A 27,779-nucleotide genomic window follows, 5' to 3' on the forward strand; every position below is an offset into this window, starting at 1 on the left:
ACAGGGCAGTGTGGTCTGAGCGATGTTTCATTAACCTTGTAAAGCAGGGGTATTCAATTCCGGTTCTGGAGAGCCAGTACGTTTTAGTGGTTTCTCTGCTCCAACACACCTGATTCAGTGGTGGAATCACCTGTGCAGCAGCTCATTAGGCTCTGCAGAAGCCTGTTAATTACAGGCTGATTGAAATCAGGTGTGTTAAAACTAAAACGTGCTAGATACCGGCCCTCCAGGACCGGAGCTGTTCTGTAAAGGGTCATTTTAGCACATGCTAGCTCAGGAAAATAATTTAAAAATTTTGAAGAGTAGCATGGTATGGATTTAAGCAACTCAAACAAGTGGTGTGATGGCTCTTTTAACCCTTTGTGGTGAAAAAGGCATTTAGCAGCTAACTTCATGCCACATTTCAATAATCATCGTCAAGCTGCACCTTTAAAAAACAAGTAAAATTATGAATTTGTTGAGGTAAACAATTTGTGTTTTCATACGTTCTAGCTTGATTGTACCACAAAAGCGTTCAGATTGCTAATATTTTTAGCAGTTAGCTTAGTGTTGTAATGTGGAGTTAATACATTATTAAAATTAAACAAATGTACCAGATTTTTTTAAGGCATAATAAGTACTTTAAAAGTAGATCCTAGCACATAAACACACTCGTAAGCATTATTGGCAACATTATCATCTTGAGCTAATGAACTCATTACTTACCCAAACAAAGACACAGCCATTTAAACCTTCTCTGGGTCACCAAATGGTTACCTCAACCTGAAATAAAATAGTTGCAGGATTCCAGGCTTATAAACAGCATTCATTTGGTTTACAGTGTAAGATGAGGCATGCCGCGCGAGATAGTTTATCGTGATCGCTTTGGCGCTGGGTATATCCTCTAGAATGTATGAAAAGTCCCACTTTTAATAACTATATGGGCCATAACCTAAAGGAAGATATATATTTTTTCGAAATTTCATCTGTGCAATCCCATTTAAAGCCTTAGTCTACTTGCTTTCATCCATCGTGTTTGAATTTCATGAGACTGCAGGGTCACGTGAGTGAAACCCAGCAATAACCATTCCCATCAAAATTCTTTTCAAAGATAATCAAGTTGATTTGTATAGCACTTTCCACAACCATGAAAGGTGACCCAAGTGCTTTACAGGACATAAAAGATATTACATAAAACCAGTGCAAGTAAAAACTCATAAAACAATAATGTATGAGTAAATACAATATAAAGTCACATAACTAAGGTGAAGAGAAAGTTAAAAAAAGAGATTAAGAGAGCCAACGGAGGACAGCAACTGATAAACGCCTGTTGGAAAAGGTAGGTTTGCTTGAACAAAGACAACTCGGAAGTCAAACGCAGGTCATCAGGAAGTTTGTTCCAGACTGCTGTAGCCGCGACTGAAAAAAGAGTGGTCACCCCAGTGCTTGTATCTAGATCGAGGGACTTCAAGAAAAATCTTCCCCGTTGACCTAGTGGACCGTGTATAACAAGGAGTCCGAGAGATGGGCAGGACAGAGGCCATGGATACTCGTGAATGTGAACAGTATAATTTTGAATTATATTCTGAAAAACACAGGAAGCCAGTGAAGTTCTAAGAGAATAAGAGTAATATGGCTCCGCCTAAGTGTGTTAGTGAGGAGACGGGCTGCAGAATTTTGGACTAGCCGAAGACGAGCAATGCAGGACTTGGATTAACAGACATACAGGGCGTTGCAGTAATCGATGTGTGAGCTTATAAGGGCATAAATTACTTTTTCCATTTCAGAGCGGGTTAAAAATTGTTTCAGCCTGGAAACAGCCCTAAGTTGATAAAAACTTGACTTGACTACGGCATTGATCTGTTTGTCGAAACTCATGTGTTCATCGAAGATTACACCGAGGTTTCTAACGTGTTGCCTACGTCTAATGGCCAAACAAGGTCGGTCACAAGAACACCTGGGTTGTTTAAGGGAGTAAAAACAACACACTCAGTTTTGTCTTCAGTTAGCAGCAGTGAGTTGTCGGAGAGCCACAGTTGGAGGCCACTGAGGCAGCTCAGCAGAGATGATATGCTAGAATTGGAGTTGGGACTAAGGGATAAAGTTACAAAGATCTTGGAAGAGTTTTTTTGCTTTTACCCCCATTCCATACCCACTGACAGATTGCAGGTGATCTACTGGCTTTTTATGCCATTTTTTCTCTTCATGTGGTTAATACTTTTTCCCTGTGTCTTTTCACTTTATTACACATAACTCAATTTATGGACTTAAATGTTTAGATGCCTTTGCATAAATTGAATACTTGAGTTGATTTTGGTACGTGGAGCAAATTTTGTGTCAATAGGCCACTTAGAAATACCCTTACTGATAAAAATGCTATTGTGTTGATGACTTACTTCCCAGCTGTACACTAACATTAATACATCTCAGCAAATCCCACAAAAGTTCCCTTTGAAATAAGACCAAAATTATGTAAAGGACCATGTGGTTACATATATTTGCTCAAAGTGTGGGCATGTCATTTTTTAGCGGATTTCTTGAAATAAAAAAAAGCCCTAGAGCCCAAAGAAATAAGCTTACTAAAATGAACCGACTCTCAAACGGCCCCACACATTTGTTTCATGAAATAATTTATCACCATAAATTATGCAAAATTGTGTGTAAACTGAAAAACTTACAAATATACATTAACTCAAAGTTTTATTACATAAATCGATTATTTTATTAAACAGGAAACAGAGAGCTACAGAAACACATCTTAAATGACAAAAATAAACTCTGCAAGTAAAAAATGTCAGCTTTGAATAGGGCTGCACAATATATTGCAAATATCGTTATCGCGATATCAGCATGTGCAATATGCATATCGCAATGAATGGTCAGCTCAAATGTTTACTACACATAATGTATTCTGTCAATCAAATGGAAGCATGATGTTTTTTTAACAAATCAAATAGAGCTCCTCACCCATTATGGGTTCTCATACAGGGTATCTGCAGGTTTAAGGGAGCCAAATGAAGACTTTTTAAGACCTTTTTTAAGGCCACTTTGACCAAATTTAAGCTATTTTTAAAATTAAATTTAAGCTATAATTTCCAGCTATTGCCTGGAACTGGTGCTAACCATGTTGCGAATGTGGGATTAGCCATCCAGTTACCATTAAACTTGCACTTCCCCATGGCGCAAGCTCCCACTAGCTTAATCAGCTAATGTGCTCATTTAAAATAGCCCCCTTTCACAACCAACTGAATGTGTACGGTTCCACTTATGCCAACATCATACACAAAAAAAGCTGAACACTAACTAGAAATTCACAAAAATTTTATAGAAATAAAAAAAATGTTGTTTATTGGGTCTTTGGTAATTTAAGACCTTTGGAAACTGTATTTAAGGATTATTTGTCATTTTTAAGGATTTTTAGGGCCTTAAATTGGAAAAGCAAATTTAAGACACTTAAAGACTTTTTAAGGACCCGCGGATACCCTGTCATAGGTTAGAAGCCCCACCCCCGAGGCGGACGGCAGTTAATTTTGATGGTTAGTGAACACCTGAGTTAGATTTATTCTGCTCTTTCTGCTGATTCTGCTTTTCCCAGGATCCACTGATTGCTTTTTCTTGTTAATTTTCTTTTCCCCTTTCCTCACATTGTTTGCTTATGTCATTTTTTTTATTTCTTTGTTTTTGAATATTTTTGTTCTGGAGTTAAGTTTTTATTTATCGCAAATAATATCGTCATCACAATATTAATCACTGTTATCGCATATCGCAGGTTTTCCTAATATAGTGCAGCCCTAGCTTTGAACCATTAAAACCTGTTTGCTAAACTATGCTATTATACTCTAAATGCATTCAGTAATAAATGTTGTCTAAATCCCATTTCTTCCTAAATTTATAAATTCTCGTGTTTCAGTCGGGTTGCTTTTGAAGGAAAAAAAAATTAACAAACATTTTGTTAATTAAATATCAAGTGTGACTTTTTACGTGAGAAGTTAAAGAAAATGTTGGTTGAATCTCGCTCTACAGATCAAACATGGAAAAGACTTCTCAGCTGTGTTGAGTTCTCATGTGTCTGTTCAAGTGATCACTTCGAGAAAAAAGTTTACCACAAGCTTCACATGGAAATGGTTTCTCACCTGTGTGAGTTCTCATGTGTCTAGTCAAGGTACTATTGCCAGTAAAACATTTACCACAAGCTTCACACGAATGTGGTTTCTCACCTGTGTGAGTTTTCCTGTGACTACTCAGGGCACTAGTCTCAGCAAAACATTTATTACAAGTCTTGCATCGATATGGCTTCTCACCTGTGCAAGTTCTCATGTGTCTAGTCAAGGTACGACTGCTAATAAAACAACTACCACAAGCTTCACATGGATGTGGTTTCTCACCTGTGTGCATTTTTATGTGTTTAATCAAGGAACTACTGTTGAGAAAACATTTACCACAAGCTTCACATGGAAATGGCTTTTCACTTGTGTGAGTTCTCATGTGAAGAGTTAAGACTAACTTGTGACTGAAAGATTTCTCACAGAGTTTACATGAAAATGGTCTCTCACCTCTGTGAGGCCTCTGGTGCCTTTTTCGTTTCTGACTGTATACCCAGTCTCTGTCATCTTTGGTTTGTTGACTTCTTTTATTTTGTGTCAGTTCTTCGTTGCTTTTTGGTTCTGGGTTTTCATTCCTGAATCCATTCTGATCTTGGTTCTCAGCTTCAGTAGAACTCTGACACGAGGGCTGGTTCCTGTTTGGTTCTGGTTCACAGCTTTCTGTTTCTTCAAAAGGAGGAGTCAACATGAAGGTAACATTTTCCTGCTTCAGGATGAACGGCCTTTCATGCTGGTGAAAACAAAGTTCCTGCTGTTCGTCTTTGATCAGTGGAGGTTCTGGTTCCTTCTGGTCCAAACTGGAGGTGGTCTCCTGGTTGGAGAACTGCTGGTAAGTCAGAACCTCCTCCCTTTCACAAACAGGATGCCGTGGAAGTTCTAGACAGGATTAAAGACAAAAGAAAGCATTGATTATTGTAACAATAAGAGCCATCAGTCGACAAAATATTCGAATCATGATTAGTCACATGGCTCACGATTAACCGCAATTCATTACAAATTATAAATGTACCATAATAACATTTGTCGTGTTTCTAATATTTTTAAGCTACAGGAGCAGAGAATTATACCTCCTTTATGTAAATATAGAACCCTGTTGTAATTGGATCAAAGATGTGAGAAAATTACGCCATTAAACGAGGCGTAATTTAACTGGCTGTTTGTGGTTTTCCAGTTCAATCTCCCTCCATGCTCACATCAACGGGCACTTGGTCAGACTCCCTCTGCATCACATACCAACACGCCGGGTACCTCCTCCTCGTCAGTAATTAATGCACAGAGCTCACTCATTCAATGTAGTACAGCTCCCAAAACATTGGTGTTGGACAACATGAGAACGTAAGAGAAGCCTGTTCTGTCTTTTGAAACGGCAAATAAAATGTTTAATGCATTTACAGCTGATGTATTTTGATGCGCCTTGATTAAAAAACTAATTAATTAGAAGCTTTGTAATTAATCACATTTTAATTGTTTGGGATAATGTGCCTTCAAAGCAATTTTTTTAATTAAAAATAATGAGGCGGATAATCAAACATTGGTCGTAGTTATTACTGTAAACAAGGTTTTTTTTACAAGTTAAAAGAAGGGGCTAACGTGTTTTTCAAATGCTGCATCAGTACAAGCAAGACCGTTTCTTTCCATTTTTATTCCCAACACAAAAACAGTTTCTTCCCCTCTGCGGTCGGACCCATGACTGACAATCGTAGACCCGCCCACTCCAGCTGCTTTGCTTCAGTCCTGTGTTGTGTTTGCACCTGAACTGACCTGCTCTGACCAGTACCAACACTGACTTCTTCAGTAATTATCCATATACTATCATTCCTTTGTGTTTATTTCTTTATTCTAATTTTGCTTGTTATTTATTGTTTCTTGCACCAAGTAACACAGCAATTTCCTAATGTTGCAATTCTCACACAAAAAACTGTCATGGTCTGCGTCTCCCTCATGTGTCCCCAGGTATCCCCCAGGTCCTGCGCTCCCGTTGGTCTCCCCTAGTCACCCCTCTGTGGTTTTTCTATAGGTTCAGCTTTTCATTTAATTAGTCTCTTTTACTGTTTCTTTCCCCAGCAGTTTTTAGTTCTCCTTCCTCCTAAGATCATTAGTTATTTATCTTGCTCTTCTAGTCTTTAGGTTTTGTTTTATTCCTAGGTCATGTTATTTTCCCCTCCTCAGCTCACTTTCCTCTCCCTGATTAGTTAATTGATTTCACTAGGTTTCTCTCCCCACGCACCTGCAGCTTATCTTTCAATCATCCTGCCCCAGTGTATTTAACCCTGTCTGCGTCTCACTGTGGTGTTGGTTTATTGTTTGTGTCAGCCTTGTCTCCTCCCCCCCCCCCCCCCCCCCTCTCTCTCTTGGTATTTGGATATATTCTCTAGGTCTCTTGTGAATTTTTGGATGTTCCCCGGTTTTGCCTCTAGGACTTTTTGATTTTTGGTTTTTTGCTTCCAGCCTTTTGGATTTACCTCCTAAATAAAGGAATTTTACTTTTCACTACTCCTGCCTTGTGTCATCCTGGGTCTGCACCTTGGGCCCTAACCTTCCTCCAACCCCACACCCTGACAAATGCCTTCTCTTTATACCTTCTCTTTATGCCTTTGGTAGGGTTGGGCATCGTTTCAATTTGAACTATTCCAATTCCTCATTTCGATTCCGGTTCCTATTGATTCCCAATTCTTTTCAAGACATGACATGTATTAAATGAGCCAGCCAACCACAGGTCCTACTTGATAAAATAATCTTAACTTCAACATGAACTTTAACTCTATGAACAATAACGTCACCTTCATTTAGACAAAAACGTGTTTTTGAGAGTTAAAGGTCTCCAACATAACCAGAAAGGTCCAGCTGTTTTCATTAAGACCACCAGGATGATGTCTAGGATGACTGAGTCTACACCTGCATGCTGCAGCAGCCATTCATTCAGACGGGAAACTGAAACTTAAGATTGTTCCTGACAGCAGCTCCATTTAACAGATTTAAAGCGTTAAAACTCTCAACAGACTACATAGTTCACAAAGGAAATAAAAAATCTTACAACTTTGTGTGTGATTTATTATTATTAATTATTACTATTATTATTTATTATCCCTCTCTGCTCCTAGTGGCAGAAGCTGGTGTGGTCCACCACAGAGAAAGCTGCTCTAGCATGATGACTTTAATTATTCTACAGGTTATTGCTCAGCCTTCTGACATACGCACGCACACACACACTTGATGCTTGTGTGTTTTTATTTGTGCAGTGAGATTATATTTGTATGTGTGTGTGTGTGTGTGTGTGTGTGTGGGGGGGGGGGGGGTGACTGCAGGCAGCAGAGTAATCCGGCCAGCCGCTAAAAGGGGCGTTTTGATTTGTAAACGGGAACGCCCCTTATTCGCTTCTGAAACGTTACTTCACCTCTGATGTTTCAAAATAAGATATTTCCTCCACTTATCTATCTGTTCTTGGTCTTTTATTCAGTTTTTGATCATTTGTGTTCACCCTGCCCTTTCATTTAGTGTTGCTGGTTTAGCGTGGGCGTGCTCTGAACCTGAAACTGTGTTTAAGTCCCGCCTCCTGCTTTTTCCACAGTTTATACAAATATTGAACTCGAAATGGGAGACTGTCAAGGTGGGACACAGATTTTCTCCTCTACTTCAGACCGTCTCTCATGAGAAGCACACTCGAAGCACCCCAGCTAGACGGGAAGAAGCCAGTGGCTTTGTCAAAATAAAAGTAAATTTTGAATGTTTCATATTTAAATTCATTTCAAACTACGATTATGGTTAGTCTAAGTGCACAAATGTAGGCTATATATTTCACGCTTTACATTGTTCTCCAGTAGTGTAAGAGGTTACGGTTTGTTATGGTTGGACTTTTATGTTGAAGGGGGTGTTCTTGGCCGGTTGTGTGGAGAGTTCCGGTTCAGTTGTTTAGAGTTAAGGCGTGGGCTGTGGCCAACAGTAACCCGGGATATAGATCCGAAACAGAAATAACAAGTTAGTCATTACAATATCTTTTAAAATCAGCAAAAATGTATTCTATAGGTGTGGCAGCTTTTATTTTACCATGGCGGTATGACACGATCAGTTACTGATGACTTATTTTGACAAACATCGCATTGGTTTAGTGGGCGGGATGTTACTGCGACTGAGCAAAACAACAAAAACTCGTGACAAGCGGCTTTGACATCAACTTCGAATATTTAGACTTGAGCTTTTCTTTGAATCAAGAACAGATTGAGGTATTTATGTATGTGAGCCCTCATTAGGGTTCTGGCTGTAGCATTCTGGATGTATTTGTTGGAGATCCCAATGAGGAGCGCGTTGCAGTAGTCCAATCTTTAGAAGACCAGCACATGGACTAGCTTTTCAGCATTGGACAGAGATAGGACGCTACAAAGTTTTGAAATGGTCCAGAGATGGAAAACTGTAGCTTTACAGAAATGATTAATGTGGGATTCAAATGTGAGTTGAGGGTCCATTTTTACACCTAGATTTGTTGGAGCCAGAGAAGGAGATGGTCGTTAAGGATGATGATTTGGTCTAATGTGGGGTACCAGTAAAGATGGCTTCAGTTTTGGAGCCATTTAGCTGGAGAAACTTTTACTCCAACCTTACCTTTATTTCCTCCAGACAGATAGTGAGTTTTGACGGGTCGATTGGTGAAGATGTTATGGATGTGGCTGAAGATCGGTGGCTGATTGGCACAGCAATGGAGTGAGAACTCATGAAGTCTAATGACTTTACTTAACAGGGAAAGGTAGAGGGTGCAAAGAATAGGTCCAAGAACTGACCCCTGGAGAACGCCACACGAAACTTCGTGGAGGTTTGAGGCCGATCGACCCATGGTGCAGTTGGTAAGATCTGACTGGAACCACCTGAGGACTTTGTCAGTAACCCCTCGTTCACATCAGACGCGGAAGCGCGATGATGCGCCGCGGCACGAAGAACGCTTCTATTCGGCGCCTTTGTTAACCTATGGTCTCGATCACGTCAACTGTGAAACGTGCTAGATTTTTTTTCGCGAGTCACGTCAATTCTGGCAGGAATTTTAAACCAAAACAGAAAAGGCAGGCCGGTACGTTTAACAGAATAAAGAAAAATTTCAAAATAAAACACCAAGATTGATTAAAGTGATAATTTGAGGGATAATGTGATAATTAAAGGGGTGGGCGCGAGCAGAAGTGCACGTCGAAAATTCTCACCTGATGTGAACAGAGGAGCAGCAGGCGGACTGAAAATTTTCATAGAGATTATTTAGTTCGAGGTGGTCCTGTTGATGGATGACAACTTTCTCCTTAGAGCTAGGTCTGTAGTTGGAGAGGTCTTCAGGGTTGAGGTTGTGCTTCTTGAGTGGTGGTCTAACAATGGATTTCGTCAGGGCAGAAGGAACTTTGCCAGTTTGAAGAGACTGATAACAGAAGTGATGAGAGGGCTCGTGTCATCATTGTGATCTTTTAATAAGAAAGTTGGGAGTGGGTCTAGGCAACAGGTGGATGGTTTCATCTTTCTGATAACATGATTTACCGGCTGAACCCGTCGGGCTTGGGTCTCCGGTGAGAGCTCCCGCCCTCAGCCCTGCAACACCACAAAAATGCAGACCAATATTTCCTACTCATGAATGTGGACGACGCGTCCCACTCTGGTGAATTTGGATGCGCCGCCGGTGCCGCGGTCGGAAGAACAAAACCGCATTTCACTATAATCATTATAGATGACTTGAATTCCGCTGTAGCACTTTGAGATTTCAGCGAGACGTCAAGTGCATTACAAATCAAATGTATTATTATTAATATTATTAATAATAATATAATCAATTATGGCGTGCTTCTTCTACTAAGAAAAATGACCACAGCCCCCTCTCACCTGTTGACCCCAGAGGAGCAGCAACCCTGAAGTCTGCCTCAGGACACCCTGAAGAAATGAGTTGGTGTCTGTTTGGTTCTGGTTCATCGTGGTCTCGTTCCTCATCAGCAGGAGTCACAAAGGAGGTGACGTTCTCCAGCTTCAGTCCAAGCTGCTCTTCATCCTGACTGATGCAGAACTCCTCTTGTTCTAGAATCTGCAAACCTTCTGGCTCATCCTGCTCGCTGTTCATCTGAGGCGTTTCTGGTTGTTCCTGCTCCAGACTGGAGGTCCCCTCCTGGTTCCAGAGCTGCTGGTCAGTCAGAACCTCCTCATCTGTCCTGACATCATGCAGTGGGAGTTCTGGACAAACAGACCAAACAAAAAGCTGATTCATGTGACAGAAAGATGCATCTGAAGACGTTCTGGAAAATAATGAACTCTTAAACCTCACACAGTTCAACAATCAGAGATGAGAACAGTAGGTGTGTGCGTGTGTGTGTGTGTGTGTGCGCGCGTGCGTGCGTGCGTGCGTGCGCGCAGGTGTGTGTGTGTCTGACTGACCCACTGCAGGTGTGTGTGTGTGTCTGACTGACCTGCTGCAGGTGTGTGTGTGTCTGACTGACCCACTGCAGGTGTGTGTGTGTCTGACTGACCCGCTGCAGGTGTGTGTGTGTGTGTCTGATTGTCCCGCTGCAGGTGTGTGTGTGTGTGTTTTTCTGACTGTACCCCTGCAGGTGTGTGTGTGTCTGACTGTCCCGCTGCAGCTGTGTGTGTGTGTGTGTGTCTGACTGTCCCGCTGCAGGTGTGTGTGTGTGTGTGTCTGAGTCCGACTGACCCGCTGTAGGTGTGTGTGTGTGTGTGTGTGTGTGTCTGAGTCCGACTGACCCGCTGTAGGTGTGTGTGTGTGTGTCTGACAGACCTGCTGCAGGTGTGTGTGTGTCTGACTGACCCGCTGCAGCTGTGTGTGTGTGTGTGTGTGTCTGACTGTCCCGCTGCAGGTGTGTGTGTGTCTGACTGTCCCGCTGCAGGTGTGTGTGTGTCTGACAGACCTGCTGCAGGTGTGTGTGTGTCTGACTGACCCGCTGTAGGTGTGTGTGTGTGTGTGTGTGTGTGTGTGTGTGTGTGTGTGTGTCTGACTGTCCTGCTGCAGGTGTGTGTGTGTGTCTGACTGTCCCGCTGAAGGTGTGTGTGTGTGTGTGTCTGACTGTCCCGCTGAAGGTGTGTGTGTGTGTGTGTCTGACAGACCTGCTGCAGGTGTGAGTGTGTGTGTCTGACTGACCCGCTGCAGGTGTGTGTGTGTCTGACTGACCCGCTGCAGGTGTGTGTGTGTCTGACTGACCCGCTGCAGGTGTGTGTGTGTGTGTGTCTGACTGTCCAGCTGCAGGTGTGTGTGTGTGTGTGTGTCTGACTGTCCAGCTGCAGGTGTGTGTGTCTGACTGGCCGACAGCAGAACTGGACTTAGTGTAGGGCTGCACAGTGTATCGTAAATATATCGTTATCGCGATATCAGCATGCACAATATGTATATCGCAAAGAACAGATAAATATCGTAATGAATTGTCAGCTCAAATGTTTGCCACACATAATACATTCTGTCATTCAAACGGAAGCATTGTTTTTTTTAACAAATCAAATAGAGCTCTTCACCCATTTGGCCAAATGGGTGGGTTCTCATAGGTTAGCTCCCCACCCCTGAGGTGGACGGTACTTAATTTTGATGGTTAGCAAACACCTGAGTTTGCTTTGTTCTGCTTTTCCCGGGATCCACTGATTGCCTTTTCTTGTTCATTTTCTTTTTCCCTTTCCTCACATTTTTGCTTTTCTCATTTTTATGATTTTTTTATTTCTTTGTTTGATTATCTTTGGTCCTGAGTTAAGTTGTTATTTATCGCAAGTAATATCGTCATCGCAATATTAATCACTGTTATCGAATATCGCAGGTCTTCCTAATATCGTGCAGCCCTAACTTAGTGTCTATCAGATTTATTGATTTAATTCTTATTGACGTCAGGGATGGACACACAGAAGCTCCAGGTGAGCTTTTATAGAGAAATAAACATCCAGACCTTCCTCAGATGCTTCAGTCTCTGATGCCTGAGGATGTTTTCATGGAATCAGCCTGTACCTGCTGGCATCTTTACCTGGCATTGGCGGTTTTAAACAGGGGCCTGGGCCTCAATAGAAACGGCCCTGGCCCCTGTTATGGCCCCTGTGCTGACGAGATCAGAGTTTTTTCCTGCGCTGCCTCAGAGACGGGAACTAATGCGCTGCAGCGTTTCACACGGAGCCTTTAGAGCGCAGCACACTCTGTGGACAGAACTGTTTACCCGGTGGATTTTTTAATAAAAGATTAAAAAGTTTAAATAAGACCCGAAAAAATTCTTGAGCACGACTAACGGAAAAGACGCTAAGAGACGAAGGTAAGCAATACAGTTTATTTTCCTGACATCAGTGTTTTGATCGTAGTCGCGCGTTTCTGTCATTTACTTTTAAGTTCCTAACTGAGTCTATCCACAGTTAATGCTGATTTGTTGTTCCTTTGTAACATTAACTGTAAAATAAAAATGAAGTTGCTGCATTTTAAGCTTTAGACACGTTGAGATTAGATCACAGTATTCATTTATCTATGACTCTCTCGCAGCACTGACTGGAAGCATCAGCGGCCATGAAAAGAAAAAGGGACATTTTGTCCTTTTTTACCGCTGTTCATAAAGAACAGCGTAGACAGAGAGAGGGAGCAGAGAAGCAGGATGAAAGAGAGAAGGAGGAGTTGGTTGGAGAGGAACCAGAGAGGTCAGAGGTTGTCCACCCTGAGAGTGAGGAGGAAGATGTAGGCTGTGAGGGAGAGAGTGAGGAGCAAAAAGAGGCACATCTTCTGTCATGTGCACCGTGTACACTACCGTCAGGTTTGTGGGTGTTGAACAACCCGTCTGTGCTTGCAGCTCATATTGTGTGTAAAATGCATTTGAGGCATGCTGACTCTGGACCAAAATTTCTGTTGTTTATATTTAATAAATAGATAAAATAAGACTCTGAATTAACTAATTATGACTTTTATCCTCATGCTAACATTTATTTTCTTTCAGATATCAGCTAGTGCAAGGATGACCCACCTACTCAGCCTCATTTGAGGACATTTCCAGTGACATTAATAGGAGACAGAAGACGCAGCTTTCAGCCAAGCTGGTATGAAAGTCATCCTTGGGTTGAATATTCTGTTACTATGGACTCTACTTATTGTCATGCATGCAGACATTTTAGCCCACCAAGTAGCGCAGGAAGTGTGTTTGACTCACCATGTGGATTTAGGAACTGGGAAAAAAGCAACAGAGAGAGGAGGGTTTTGTTTTGGTACATGCAAAGTACTTTTGTTACAGCTTTATATAATGCTGTTCTCTCTCTGTGTGTGTGTGTGTACTACAAAAAGCATTGCACTAAGAAATTGTACTGTGCACATATTTTATTTGTTTGAATGTTTATTTTTCATATGTACAGTACATGTAATCTTCAAATAAAGTCACAAACTATAATAATCAACTAGAATTTTTTTACTCAAGTCTCGTGTTGCGGTGAAGCATTCAGAATTGTTATCTGAGTACCATAAAAACATGCCAGTTTTACTTTCACAAGTAAACCATTACTGCATTCGCTGTAATAGTTTACTTGTTCATTGTTTTTTACTATGAATTTATTTGAATCTTATTTCAGTAAAATACAGCTGTAAAAGATCTTAGATGGAAAAAAGTAAAGGAAAAGTTTTGATAAATTTGATCCCCAAAATATAGTAAAGATAGATATGAAAAAGAAGAGAACAAAAAAGTGAGTAGTTTCACAGTACTAGGAATTTCCTTTGGTAAAATTGTGCACAAGCACAAAATTGGTCATATGGCGGAGACAAAAGAATTTTGATATTGCCCTAATTTTTCCCTTTTTTTTCTTGTGCCCCCATGAAAAAATACTGGCCCCATTGTGGCCCCCTGGAAAATTTGGTCTAGAACCGCCCCTGTTACCTGGTGATGTCCACAAACAGATCAGAATAACAGAAACGTTTCCAAACAAGTCTCCGATTGTAAAACATCAGCTGGAAACGTTCACAAAGTCTTAAAAGTGTTTTCTAAACTGATTTAGTGGAGTTCCTGAAAATGAGACTGAAAACGTCCTGAAATGTTACGATTTATTCTTCCAAAGTGGAACAAGGTTTACCGCAGACTGATTTCAGCTCTTTTGTGTCAGAAAGCTTCAGAACTTAACAGATCCTGGGATAAAACAGTAAAACCATGTGATTCCCGCCGCTGATCCATACCTGTTCTGTGTAACCTGATCTGTGGTTTCCAGCGGACCTCCAGCAGTCTGCGCTGACGATCGAGCTCTTCCTCGTAGCGGTCGATGGTTTTCTCAAACTCGGAGAATATTTCTGCAGCAGCAGCAGTTAGCCGCTCTCTGATAAACTCTCTCAGAGACTGAGCTGAAGACATTGTTGCTGCAGCGCCTCAGAGGTTCACCTCACACACAACAATAAGCTAGCTGTGCTAACAGCTTCTGGGTTATTTGGAGGTTGGCGACCAGCGTAAAGGCGCATTAGCGCCACCTTATGGGCAGGAGTCTGGAACAGCAACAATAAGGACGAAGTGAAGGTGTGGATCACAGTTTGCTGTTCAAAAGACGGCATGATGAGTCTTAAAATAGTAAAATAGTGTTAAAGATCTGATGGAAATTATCAAAAGAGCAGATTTAACTGGAATCACATAGTTGCAGGTATAGGAACAAAGAGGAATCTGATCCATCTGTGTTACTGAATTCAACACCTAAATTCTCCGGAGGAACAAATGATTCCACCCCCCCTGATTTTCTTAGTTTGCTCGCTTACAAAATAATGATCACAAATTTTTATGCTTCTTTCATTTGAATGGAGAAAATTTGAAAATCAACTAAACTGCCATTCAGAAGCTTCAGTCAGAAGAAAGCAGAAATCATCTTGGACCATGAGCTGGCCTCATCATCTGTGATCCAAGTGGGCTAATTGTCTGAACATCAAGACTCTGGAGAGGTTTGGATTTGAGTCCACAGCTTTAATCTTGTTGAGAAGAAGGTGAAAGAGAAAGCTCCAGAGTTTAATCAGCTCTGTGCTTGTCTTTAATAAACACAGATAAGAGGAAAACCTCTTTCTATCCACCAGTTCAACATGAGTTCTGATTCTTTCACCTGCACTAATAACTGATTCACTCATTCAATCTGGAGGACTTTTGGATGAGCTCAGTCTAAGAGATGAAAACTCCAAAGAATCAAGGTAGTTTGACAGAAGCACACCTTCTCTAGAAACACATATCTAAGACTGTAAATCATGTCCAGAAGAACCAAAAGCTCTGAAGGAACCATGTTGGACTGGGAGGAACCAAAGTAGGAATTCCTCACCCTCTTCCACCAACGTCTTCACTCTGCTGTCTGAAGCAGGTCTGAGTAGAAGAAGAGAAGATCCTGCTCTTCCTCTCCATTATCAGTCCTCTGAGTCTGCAGGCTGCCGTCGCTCACAGGTCAAAGGTCAGCTGCTGCACCTGTCTCCAGATTGGAAAGTGATCAGTGACAAACCTGACGCAGCTTCCTCTGACAGCCTGAGATCAGAAACTGTGGTCAGCGCTAAGTTTAGGAGCCGGCCCGGCCAGGGGTTCGAGTGCGTAGGGTGTCCCGATTCTCCAGTGCAGAAGTTGACCACGCCCCCATTGCACCCTTAATCTGCACTTCACCCAAGTCCGCAGCGATGCGAGTTCGGCAAGATGGCGACTGAGACACACTAGTCCTCGTAGCTAGGCGGTGTTTTAAATTACTATCCCTTGAACCATCTTTTTGACTTTCTTTACCTACATATTGACTGCTCCGAAACAATTTTAAAGTCTTACTAATCTGACTGCTGTCCCAATACCAACTTTATTGCTCCTCTGCACGGATCAAAAGAAGCCTGCACAGCTAGGCCGCAATTAGCTACTGGTCAGACCTATTTTTCGCCCTATTCCAGCATTATGAAGCCAAACGAACAAGGAACTAAGATTAGTTCCTAAACCCTAACCCTTCAGCCATTCCAGCCAGCAGCCCAGCTAGCATGGATCATGACTATGCTGTTTCTGATGCTGATAATCAAGAAGCTGCTCTTACGCCCTTACCACCATCTGCCCCGACACACCTGTTAAACCTAAAGAAAAAAAGCAAAAAGGCGACATTTCTTTAACAAAACTACAGGCCAATATAGTTGCCACAATTAATACAAGAGCAGATAACCTGGAGGGTATGATTGCTAACAACACAATTAGCATCTAGGCACTGAAGAAATCTGTTGATTTTGCCTTTGCAGAAGTTGAATCTTTAAAGCGACATGAAAAAGGTGAAAACTGCTAATGAAAGACATGACCAACAAATATCAAAACTTTAAGTTAAACAAGACTGAAAGGTACGGACGTAGATGGAACCTTCGCCTCCATGGTGTTCCTGAAGATAACCCCGAAGACATCAGAGCAAAGGTCATCAACATCTGCTGCTCCCTGGTTCCCGAATCTCAGCACAAAATAACAGACAGTATTAGGGCTGCAACAACGAATCGATAAATTAGATGAAAATCGATTACTAAAAGCGTTGGCAACGAATTGCGTCATCGATTCGTTGTGTTCCACAACTCTTCCAAAAGCCCCCTCACCTCCCGCCCGCGTTGCGCGCAGACCAGCAGGTGTTTGGAAAGAGGAACATGGCAGGAGCAGCGAGACCCGAAAAAGTAGAAACTTCTTAAGTTTGGGAGCAGTTTCAGTTAAATCAGGCAAAGACATTCGTTACCTGCAACATTTGTAGGTCAGACTTAGCATGGCACGGGAGTATTACAGTGATGATGCAGCGTCTTAAACGCAAGCATGTCCGAATCATCAGCGAGGAAGGAGAGAGCTCTGTGTCCGGGTAAGTTAAAAACTAATCCAAGCCCCGGATTATTACACAAGCTAGACATGCCCTAAGCTCGTAAAAAAAAGTCTATAAAATCGTAAGCGTGACACTATTAGATAGGCGGGGGGGGGGGGGGGGGGGGGACTTGCGCCGCTGCGAACCGGTTCCGCCGTCACATTCCCGCAGAAACTGGCTGATCACACCGGGGCCAGACCACTAGCATGTGGCTTTACAACCACAATGTCCTCGAAGCGAAAACGCTTTTAAAAGGGAGGGAGGAGTCCTAACTGTTGCTGCAGGTGTGTTGTGTGAGAGTGCAGTTATATACTGGTTAATATATTTTTGGGTTCAGTTGCTTTCATGTGGCCTAATGTGAGTCTAATTGGGATCATTGGAATGATCAGCAGCATTTCTTGATGTGACTTTATGGCAGTTGCCCAGGGCATCATCGCAAGGAGGATGGCATTCATTTACTTTTGCTTTATTTGGTATTTTTTCAGTCATTTTTGGAAATAGTGATTAATTTTGATTAATTCACAGCCTATGTTTAATTACATTTAAAAATTAGTTGTTTGACATCCCCAATTATAATAAATGTCTACAGATGAGATCAAACAAAACAGATGAGAATTGCCCTTAAAGAGCAAGTCACCCCCAAAATAAACTTTTTTTTTTGCTGATAAACTAAATAAACAAGTGTCTAATCGTGCTGCAGACACGTGTCGTCAATAATTTGGCACTTCAGTGCATCTTAGTTAAAATTTAAATATTCTGCCTAAAACTGGCAGTGTTGTTAGGTAAAAACTCTGCACTGTATTTTAATTTAAATCTGCCACCGCTATTGGCTAAGAAATATGCTATGATGTAAACTGGTACATTATGATGTCACAATGCTGTCGTGAGCCTGAGTGTGTGTTTGTTAGCGGCTCCGCCCTCTCGGTCTGCCAGGCAACAGCATGTGTTGCATTTTTCAAACATGAAGTGGGAGTGGAGTTAGACTCTGGTAGGGGTTGACTTGCTCTTTAAGCTGTTTAACTTGGACCAAGCATTTTAGGTCACAGATAGGTGTAGCTTAGGGTCTCTGTCTATACACCTTATAAGACAATTTAGGTGATGGCATGTTGTTTTTCTGCTAATGAACTGTTTTCTAATAATGTTGTGTTTAATAAAGTGAAGGAAGGAGAAAAATAACGTTTCCCTAGCAGTTTTAAAAAATGTCCCTATGTAATCTGATTAATCGATTAATCGTGTCGAGACCCCATCCGATTCATCGATTATCCAAATAATCGTTTGTTGCAGCCCTAGACAGTATTGATAATGTTTACCGTAAGGGAAGAATCCAAGGATCCTCAAATTGACCAAGAACTACTATCATCCGCTTCACAAACAGATCTACAGGAGACCTGCTGTGGAGGGCCGTCAAGAAGAGCGACTAACTAAGAAACAACAAGCTGAGCTTCCCTGAAGATTTAACTACCGAAGACAAAGCACTGCCAAACAAGTTGCGGCCAGTAATTGAAGCTGCAAAGAAAAAGGGGAAAAGGCATACTTTGCTGGCACCCGTGTTATCATTGACGGAAAAGAGATGCGTTCGGATCATCTTGATCTATCCAAAATAGACACATCTCCCGTCAGTGAAACTGCCCACCTGTGATGTCTCCTAAGGAGTAAGCTACACTTTATAAGTCAAAATGACTAAGGCCGCTGTTTTGTCGTATTTTTTTCTATTTCTTTGTTGTTCTGTATTGTTTTCTAAACTAATTACAAATCCTTGCCACTGTCCCATTAAATGAAAAGATCTAGTCTGAAACAGCTCCTCCCTCTCTCTGGCTCTGTGCTGCTGGAGCGAACCGCGGTGGGTCTGACCGGAGCGGTTCAGCTGATCTGAGCACAGTTCAACAAAAGTGAGAGAAATTTAATAAACCTCCAACATTATTGGAATAAAATTGACAAAAAAACGCAGCAGAGCGTCATTTTACCTGCAGTTTATCACTCCTGAAGTAAAACTTTACTTCTATGAGCAAAAAAAGCGTGAAAATGAATCAGGAAAGCAGAAAGAAATGTTATTTTTCACTTTAGTTCAGACGATTTAGAATTTAGTGTTTATCACATTTAGCTAGGATTTTATTTAAAATATCTTCACTTTTATTCATTTGGTGATCTATTTTTGTTGCATTGTTTGGAAAAAGAACCTGAACATAAAAACTATTCCAGAAAGGAGTGCGAGAAGGAAGCAAGTCGAAAACACACAAGAGCAGCAAAAGAAGAAGCAGAAAGCACAATAAAGAAGTCAGCTGTAACAGATCACTGCATAAGAGAAAACCATATAATGGACTGGGACAACACAAGGATCATAAACAACGAACAACAGAAATACAAAAGGTGGATTAAAGAAGCAATCGAGATAAGGAGACGTGGATGTGGGACCATGAACACGTTGGACCGCGCATAGGACTGCATCGTCGGAGAGGGGAGAGCGGGCAGCAGAGGGCGACAACGTCCTCTGCTGCCCGCGGATAAACGGAGAAGGAAGTGACGCCACCATCAGCATCAGCCTGAGGAAGTCTGCAGCCGCAGACGAAACGTAGCGAAAAAACAGGTAACGAAACTGTTTCTGTTTTAAAAATAGAACGATAGCATGGAATTAGAACCACGACACAGCAAGAACACACCTAAAATGGTGAGCAAACAGTTCCTGCAGAAACAAAGCTGATATTGTTAGACTCCTTAAGAGTCCGCCAGATGCACGGTTCCATCCAGCAGTTGTGACCCGAGACATCTCTGGACTGAAGAGTCGGTACCACGGTATTCTACAGCCCTCTGGTGCCAGAGGTCAGCCGACCCCTGCGACTTTCGAATCCACCAAGAGGGCCTCGCCAAAACGGGTGAAGTAGACATGACAGATTGCGTCTGATGTTCTTCTAATCACTGAAAAAGCAAAGAACCTTGATCTTCTGAATTAAATCCTAGAATCTTCTGAATAATTACAAGAAAGACCTAGCAGGTTAATATTTTGTATTTATATAGAACATTACATCTTCCTGGTATTAACAAATAAAAATCATCGATTTGCCTACGCTACATATATGAATGTCTAATGTTTATAAGTACATTACAGACAATAATGAACTTTATCACAATATGCTAAGTTTTTGAGAAGGACCTGTATACTCCAACAGTACTGCTGACATACAGGATACCTCTTTGACAATAATGATGGCTGATTCAAATTCAATGTAGTGCAGAGCTTTAACCTGAAGAGGGTGCTACACTGGTAGTTTAAAGCTTAAAGAGCAAGTCAACCCCTACCAGAGTCTAACTCCACTCGCACTTCATGTTTGAAAAATGCAACACATGTTGCTGCCTGGCAGACCGAGAGGGCGGAGCCGCTAACAAATACACACACAGGCTCACGACAGGATTGTGACATCATAATGTACCAGTTTACATCATAGCATACTTCTTAGCCAATAGCGGTGGCAGATTTAAATTAAAATACAGTGCAGAGTATTTACCTGACAATGGCACAACACTGCCAGTTTTAGGCAGAATATTTAAATTTTAACTAAGATGCACTGAAGTGCCAAATTATTGACGACACGTGTCTGCAGCACGATTAGACACTCGTTTATTTAGTTTATCAGCAAAAAAAAGTTTATTTGGGGGTGACTTGCTCTTTAATGTTTACATTTTAAATGAGATGTACTAAAATGCCAAAATAATGACCTCACTTGTCTACAGCATTTTTAGACACTCATTTATATGTCTAAAATATAAAAAGATATCATTTAGCAGTAAAAGAAAGTTCATTTGGGTGTGGCTTGCACTTTAAACACATTCTTTGTGTCCTTTGTGGACTCTCATGTGACTGTTTAAACTTTTCTTATAGGTAAATCTTTGTCCACATAGCTCACAGGCAAAGGGTTTCGGTCCTATGTGGACTCTTGTGTGTTTGTTTAAACTTGTTCTTTGAGTAAAGCTTTTCCCACAGAGTTCACAGGCAAAAGGTTTCTGTCCTGTGTGGAGTCTTGTGTGATTGTTTAAACTTGTCCTTTGAGTAAAGCTTTTTCCACAGAGTCCACAAGCAAAGGGTTTCTCTCCTGTGTGGACCCTCATGTGAGTGGTAAAAATTGTACTTCGATTAAAACTTTTGCCACAGAGTTCACAAACAAAAGGTTTCTGTCCTGTGTGGACTCTCATGTGGGTGTTTAATGTTGTCTTATGACTAAATCTTTGTTCACACAGCTCACAAGCAAAAGGTTTCTGTGCTGTGTGGACTCTCATGTGAGTGTTTAAATGTGTCTTTTGATTAAAGCTTTTCCCACAGAGTTCACAGGTAAAAGGTTTCTGTCCCGTGTGGACTCTCATGTGACTGTTTAAAATTGTACTTCGATGAAAGCTTTTCCCACAGAGTTCACAGGCAAAAGGTTTCTGTCCTGAATGAACTCTCAAGTGAGTCCTTAATGTTGACTTATGACTAAATCTTTGTTCACACAGCTCACATGCAAAAGGTTTCTGTCCTGTGTGGACTCCCATGTGACTGTTTAAACTTTTATTATGACAAAATATTTTTCCACAAATGTCACAACTAAATGATTTTGGTTCTTTCTGGACGTTCCTGCATGAGTCCACGTGTTGCTTCATTTTAACATTTTTCTTACTAACCAAACAGCCTGAAGACCTTATTGCTGAATGACTCGTCACTCTCACATGTCTCTGGAGAGTCCACTTGTGGAGAAACTGTTTACCACACTCAGGGCAGCTAAAGGATTTTTTGACAGTCTTAACATCTGACTCAGAAGACCTGCTCTCATTGCTGTCATCTCCAGTTTCAGGCCCAGAGTCTAATAACTCAACATTTAGATTCACATCATCTTCACTAACTTCAGTCTCTGAAGAATCAGATATCTGTTCATTAGGGTTCAGAACTGGGTTCCTGCTAGATTCTGCTCCTCTACCAGTTTCTGCTGTTGTCTGCTCAGCTGAGCTGCTGGTTGGAACATCTCTGTCTTCTATTTGCTGCTGATGAAGAAGCTGTGAGAACAGAAGTTTGTCTTCATTGTCCTCACTTTTTATAGAAACTGGTGTGAATGGAAACCTGGCAGGATTAGTCTCCTCCTTCAAATGGAGCTGCTCTCCTTCCAGGCTGGTCCAGAGTTCCTCCTGTTCCTCCTTTATTTGGAACTGTTCTGGGTCCTGCTGGTCCACACCAGCACTCTGATCTTCAGGAGCTTCTTCTTTAACCACCTGGTGAACATCTGTGGGAACCAGAAACACATGATGTGAATTAATAACCTCTGTAACTTTATTTTCACACATATATTAATAAACAGTTGAATTATTGGTTTAAGTAGGTGAGATCAGAACTAACTCAGAGAACATGAAATAACTTTTGAATTGAGTGACTTTTTCATCTGAAGTGAATCTTTAAACATATTTTAAAATGTAGGATTACTAGATTTAATCAGATGTTTTAAACACATTGACAACCTCAAACTTTGGTAAAAGGCCTGTATTTATATAATGCCTTCTAGCTGCTACAATATTAGGTTGGGGCTCTTTCGACCTGGATTACTGCAGCAATGCGGCGTGGCATGGAGTCTGTCGCACTGCTCAGGTGTTATGAAAGCCCATGTTGGTCTGATGGTGGCCTTCAGCTCTTCTGAATTGTTGGCTCTGGCTTTTTGCATTTTCCTCTTCACAATACCTCATAGTAGGAAGGAGCGATATGGCCTAAAATCCATATCACGATAAATTTTAAAGCACATGCAGTAACTTTTCTTTTGTTTATACATGTAAAAATGTTTCTGAACAATCTTACATACCAGATAAATTATAGAACAAATAATTCTAAAAAGTATAGAATAAATTTCAGTATTAATTTTCAAAACTTATTTAAATAAATTCAAAATATCTCAAATAGCATTTATTTTAAGATTCTTTTATCAAACAATGCAACAAAACTATATCACCAAATGGATAAAAAAGAAGATATTTTAAATAAAATCCAAGCTAAATGTGATGAAAACAAGTGAAAAATAACATTTCTTTCTGCTTTCCTGATTCATTTTCATGCTTTTTTTGCTCATAGAAGTAAAGTTTTACTTCAGGAGTGATAAACTGCAGGTAAAATGACACTCTGTTTTTTTTTTTTTTGTCAATTTTAGTACAGTAATGTTAGAAGTTTATTAAATTTCTCTCACTTTTGTTGAACTGTGCTCAGATCAGCTGAACCGCTCCGGTCAGACCCACCGCGGTTCGCTCCAGCAGCACAGAGCCAGAGAGAGGGAGGAGCTGTTTCAGACTAGATCTTTTCATTTAGCGGGACAAACGGCTGAAACAGGGAAAACTGTTTAAACTAAATCACAGAAGATGTCCAAAGCGTCTGAAAGCCTTGTGTGTTCATCGTGTGTTAAAAAATGAACAAATTTAGGGATTTGTGCTGATAAGCCTTTACTCTCACCTGGGATATTTTACTGAGGATGCTTTGGATGAGTATGAATATAATGAGGAAAATGTTTATGTTTATTTATTTGGCAGACGCTTTTATCCAAAGCGACTTACAATTTATAACCTATAGGGCATGTTGTGATCTGTGGGGGGAAGCCGGAGTATTCGGAAGAAACCCACACATGCATGGGGAGAACACGCAACTCCACGCAGAAAGGCCGCAGCCGAGTTTCGAACCTGCAACCTTCGTGCTGCGAGGCAACAGTGCTAACAACTGCGCCACCATGCAGCCCTAGATATTGGCCCATACAAACTGGCAGTACATATCATTGATAATGGAAATGAACTCTGTTTGATTGGAAGCCAGTAAAATTGCAGGATAGGAGTGATGTGATGAGTGGTAGGAGTCCTAGTGATGACACGTGCTGCAGCATTTTGTAGAAGCTGCAGTCTGTGGAGAGATTTGTTGTTGAGTACCGGATCACAAGCTATGATCGATCTGGTGTTCATTCAAAATCTACATATTCCCAGTACATCCTGGAACATGAGTGATCCACCCGCATTCCAAAGTGGGTTGGAATATGCAGATGTGGCTTACTTATTACGTCATAAACCAGCATTTCTCAGAATGAACCGTTTCTCCTTCGTCTTTTCAAGATGACTCGTTTACATAGACAGCAGCTCAGACACGGCTCTGACCTTTTGGTCTGCTACATCTGACCAGACAAGCTGCCTTTATTCAACTACAACAAGGTAAAGGTGGCTTTCCATTCTACTGCCCCTTTAATGTTTCCTTGTGTTTGTGCTGCACTTAAGTCTGTCTGCAGAGACCATCTGTACAGTCTCTCTCTCACTCACACACACGCACACGCACACACACACACACACACACCTGTATCCATGCTGTCCAGATCCAGATGGTGAAGTAAACACGATGAAGCAGTCCCAGCTGTTGGATGATCCTGAAGTGGTAGCAGGTTTTCTTTAGCCGTGTTTAGCTAACAGCTGCAATAGAAACAAAGCAGGAGAGCTGAGTAAGACTATAGTAGCACTACACTCATAAAGGAAAACAGAGCTAGATACATGTGTGTAGATGTGGTTTCTAGGAAGAAACAAAGAGACTGCCCTAAGTTAAAGTAATACAACTAAATGCATAACCGGAATACACTGCTAACTAAATATAAATATAAACAGACTCTCGTGGAACTGAAGGTATGTTAGCCACTTAGCATGTGCATTACAGCACTCATAGGGTTAGCTTTAGCATCAGCAGCTAACAGCATTCATTAAACACTATCAAAACGTGCTGTAAAGAATGAGACGTTACAGTGCTAAAGAATAACAAACGCAGCAGACGGACCAAACATGTAAACATACTAATAAGCATGAATATAACCTAAATATTCGTCTTCTTCTTCAATGTAAAGGCAGGCTGGACGCCCGAAAGCGTATTGCTGCCACAACTGCACTAAGGCCCAATCCCAATACTCACACTTGCCCCGTCGCACCCTTCAATTGCTCGTTCCTCGCCAGGGGCGCGAGTGAGTAGGGTGTCCCAATTCTCAAGTGCAGAAGTTTACCACGCCCCCATTGCACCCTTAATCTGCACTTCACCCAAGTCTGCAGCGATGTGTATGGAACTAGGATTGGGACAATGTTACATTGAACTTGTATCAAGTTTTGTAACTTGTAACATGTTTTGTAACTGTGACTTTTGTAGCATGTAATTCATATTTTGTAACACATAACTTTCATTTTGTAACATGTAACTCTCATTTTGTAACACATAACTTTTGTTTTGTAACAGGTAACTTTATTTTTTTAGCATGTAATTCTCATTTTGTAACATGTAACTTCGGTACGTAACAGGAAACTTATTTTGTAACTTGCAGAAAAAAATCAATGTAAAAGTTTAAAATCCCAACTTTCAAAACACAAATCTCAGTCTACAGTTACAAAACTCAAGTCTACAAGTACAAAACATTTTGTCCCAATTCTAGCTTGCTTCCAACAGGAATTGTCTTTTGACAGGAATCCAAGACTCATGATTGGCTGGTCAGACTTAGCCTGTCATTGGTTCTTTGGGAAGGAAGCTGGAATTGGGACAAAATGTTTAGTACTTGTAGACTTGAGTTTTTTAACTGTAGACTTAAGTTTTGTAACTGTAGACTGTGATGTGTGTTTGAAACTCGTGCATTGATTGTTTTCTGCAAGCAACAAAATGAAAGTTTCGTGTTACGTACCAAATGTTACGTGCTACAAAACGAAAGTTACAGTTACAAAACATGTTACAGGTTACAAAGCTTGGTACAAGTTACATGTAATATTGTCCCGATCGTAGTTAAAAAACCAGCTAATTAAACATTTACCTCTCATCCGGACGTTTACATCCGCTCACACCACAAACAAGATAGCCGAAAATGTCCCGTTATGCAGAACTGCAGCAGCAACTATATGTCATCGGTGCTCCAGTCTTGAGTCTTTCATATGGATCAAAACAATTTATAACGATGATTCTATCCACATACCGGTCCCCAACGTCTTTATATAACGTATCCCTGTATATTCTGCACCCTTTTTGGGATTTTATGTTTAACATTTCCTTTTGCCCAAATCCTCTTCTTCTGTGCGACAGTACCATTTGTTTCATGGTTTGTTTACACTCGTCAACCTTCCAACATCCCAGAATGCTATGCGTAATCACGTGTGATCACAAGCCCTATAGGGAGCCTAAGTCACACCCACCTGAGTCCCCGGAAGAACGAAAAAAATTAATTCAAGGCAATGGGGCTAAAAATGCTATTTTCTAATTCCGCTTGTTTTGTGCCATGGATTTCACATCCATGAATTTAAACCCCTTTGATTTCCAGGTTAAATGAATACAATGGGGTTTTGTCCCACGGGCGGCACGCTGGAATGCTAAGGGGTTAAAAACACATTTTGATACCAAGAACGTGCTTATTTTCTAACGGGGGAAACACTATTTTAGGTTTTGTGTGAAAACAAGTCCAGGACTACAAATGCGCCTCACGAAAGTGACGTCATCGAACCAGACACGGAGAAAACTGAGAGAAAAGGGCTGTGTGTTCAGCAAACTTCCCACAGGAGGAAAGAAACACCATAAATCTGGTCATGTGGTAAGTAGCAGCTACCTAGGGGGAGGAGATTATGTGGTGACGTCATACATGCGACTTACCGATTTCTGGTTTGCAGTCATGCTAATTAAGAACTTTTGCAAGCTTATAAATCTCAAAGTACGTCACTGGCATGGTCAAAACACCCATGTTACTTTTCATTTATACTGTAGTACAACATGTGTGATCCAGGGCGTAAGGCAAAGCGGATTAGAAAATAGCGTTTTTAGCCCCGTTGACTTGCATTCATGTTTTTGTTCCTCAGGGGACCCGTGATGAGGAAGTCACTTAAACTCCCTATTGCCCAGGGGCGGCGTTAGGCCCGGCTACTTGGGCTGAAGCCCCGGATCTAAATCGTGGAAGTAATATGCAGTACCAAAGTCCAACAGAGAGGGAGCAGCTGGCAGTAGTTTGTATACAGTCTGCCTGAGCCTCCACCACTGAAGAAGAAGCCCTTCAGCAGCCGGCTTCTTCTACACTCTCTGCCTGAAATACATGAGTGAAGATGGACATGAGGACGTTTTTTAGACCAAAAGTACAGCAACAGAACCCCAGCTTTGATGAGACTGGTGTTGACTCAGGTTTGTGAGTCTTATTTGTTGCGCTGCTGGTTTGCCTAAAGTTAGCTTACTATCAGGTAAAGTTGTTGGAGAAAGAAATGGAATATTTACTATCATCTCACACTAAACACTAACAGGAACAATACTCTGCCCTGAAAATGCTTAATACGTAGCTTCAGATTAAAAATTATGTGGTACAAGACATGTATGATGTTGACTAGTGCGTGTCACGTGTGTGCGCGTGCGTGTATTAAGCCCCGGATGTTCTTCAGTCCTTAAACCGCCCCTAACCCTAATCCACAGAAAACGCAACAGTGCACCCACCCTGCGCCACTCCCCCACCTCCAGCCGTATCCGCTGACACAACACAGTCACCTCCACTGTACCTAAAAAACCAAACAAGGCTGCCGCTCCACCGAATATCTGCAGAAGAACGTGCCCCACCGTCTCAAGTTCCCCACATTCACACCTACTATGCTGGTGTCTACCTACCAAGAGCGCCACCCCCAGGCAGCTATATTCGTCTTTGATTACTAATATACCAATCAACACAGACATATGTCGCGCACAACACACGACGACAAACTCGGAAGTGTGTCCGTGACAAAACAAAGCACGGGTTGAAACACGGAACCAAATATTAGTTCTGTTCGGCGAACGTTTAGTTCCGCTTCAATCTTTCGGAGAAAGATGCTGCTTCAGAGCAACGCAGGAGATTAAAGATCCAACGCTTTGGTTCTGATCAGCTGAGGACAGATCCAGTCTGGAAAAGAGGACCTTTGGTCACCAGAGTTCACGGAGTAGAGCTA

General features: G+C 41.4%; 1 protein-coding gene across 1 annotated transcript; it reads right to left on the reverse strand.

The window, feature by feature from the left end:
* Positions 1-681: 681 nt before the first annotated feature.
* LOC107380919 (uncharacterized) lies at positions 682-27,528 on the reverse strand. The gene is made up of 7 exons (XM_070544399.1): positions 27,463-27,528; positions 27,295-27,393; positions 26,160-26,195; positions 24,169-24,274; positions 21,896-22,084; positions 9,927-10,268; positions 682-4,958 (listed from the first exon to the last, which is right to left on the reverse strand). The coding sequence occupies exons 1-7, from the start codon at positions 27,526-27,528 to the stop codon at positions 4,024-4,026; spliced, it is 1,773 nt and encodes a 590-aa protein (XP_070400500.1). The 3' UTR covers positions 682-4,023.
* Between the last annotated feature and the right edge of the window lie 251 nt (positions 27,529-27,779).

This window comes from Nothobranchius furzeri, chromosome 14, assembly GCF_043380555.1.
Source record: "Nothobranchius furzeri strain GRZ-AD chromosome 14, NfurGRZ-RIMD1, whole genome shotgun sequence".
NCBI lineage: Eukaryota > Metazoa > Chordata > Actinopteri > Cyprinodontiformes > Nothobranchiidae > Nothobranchius > Nothobranchius furzeri.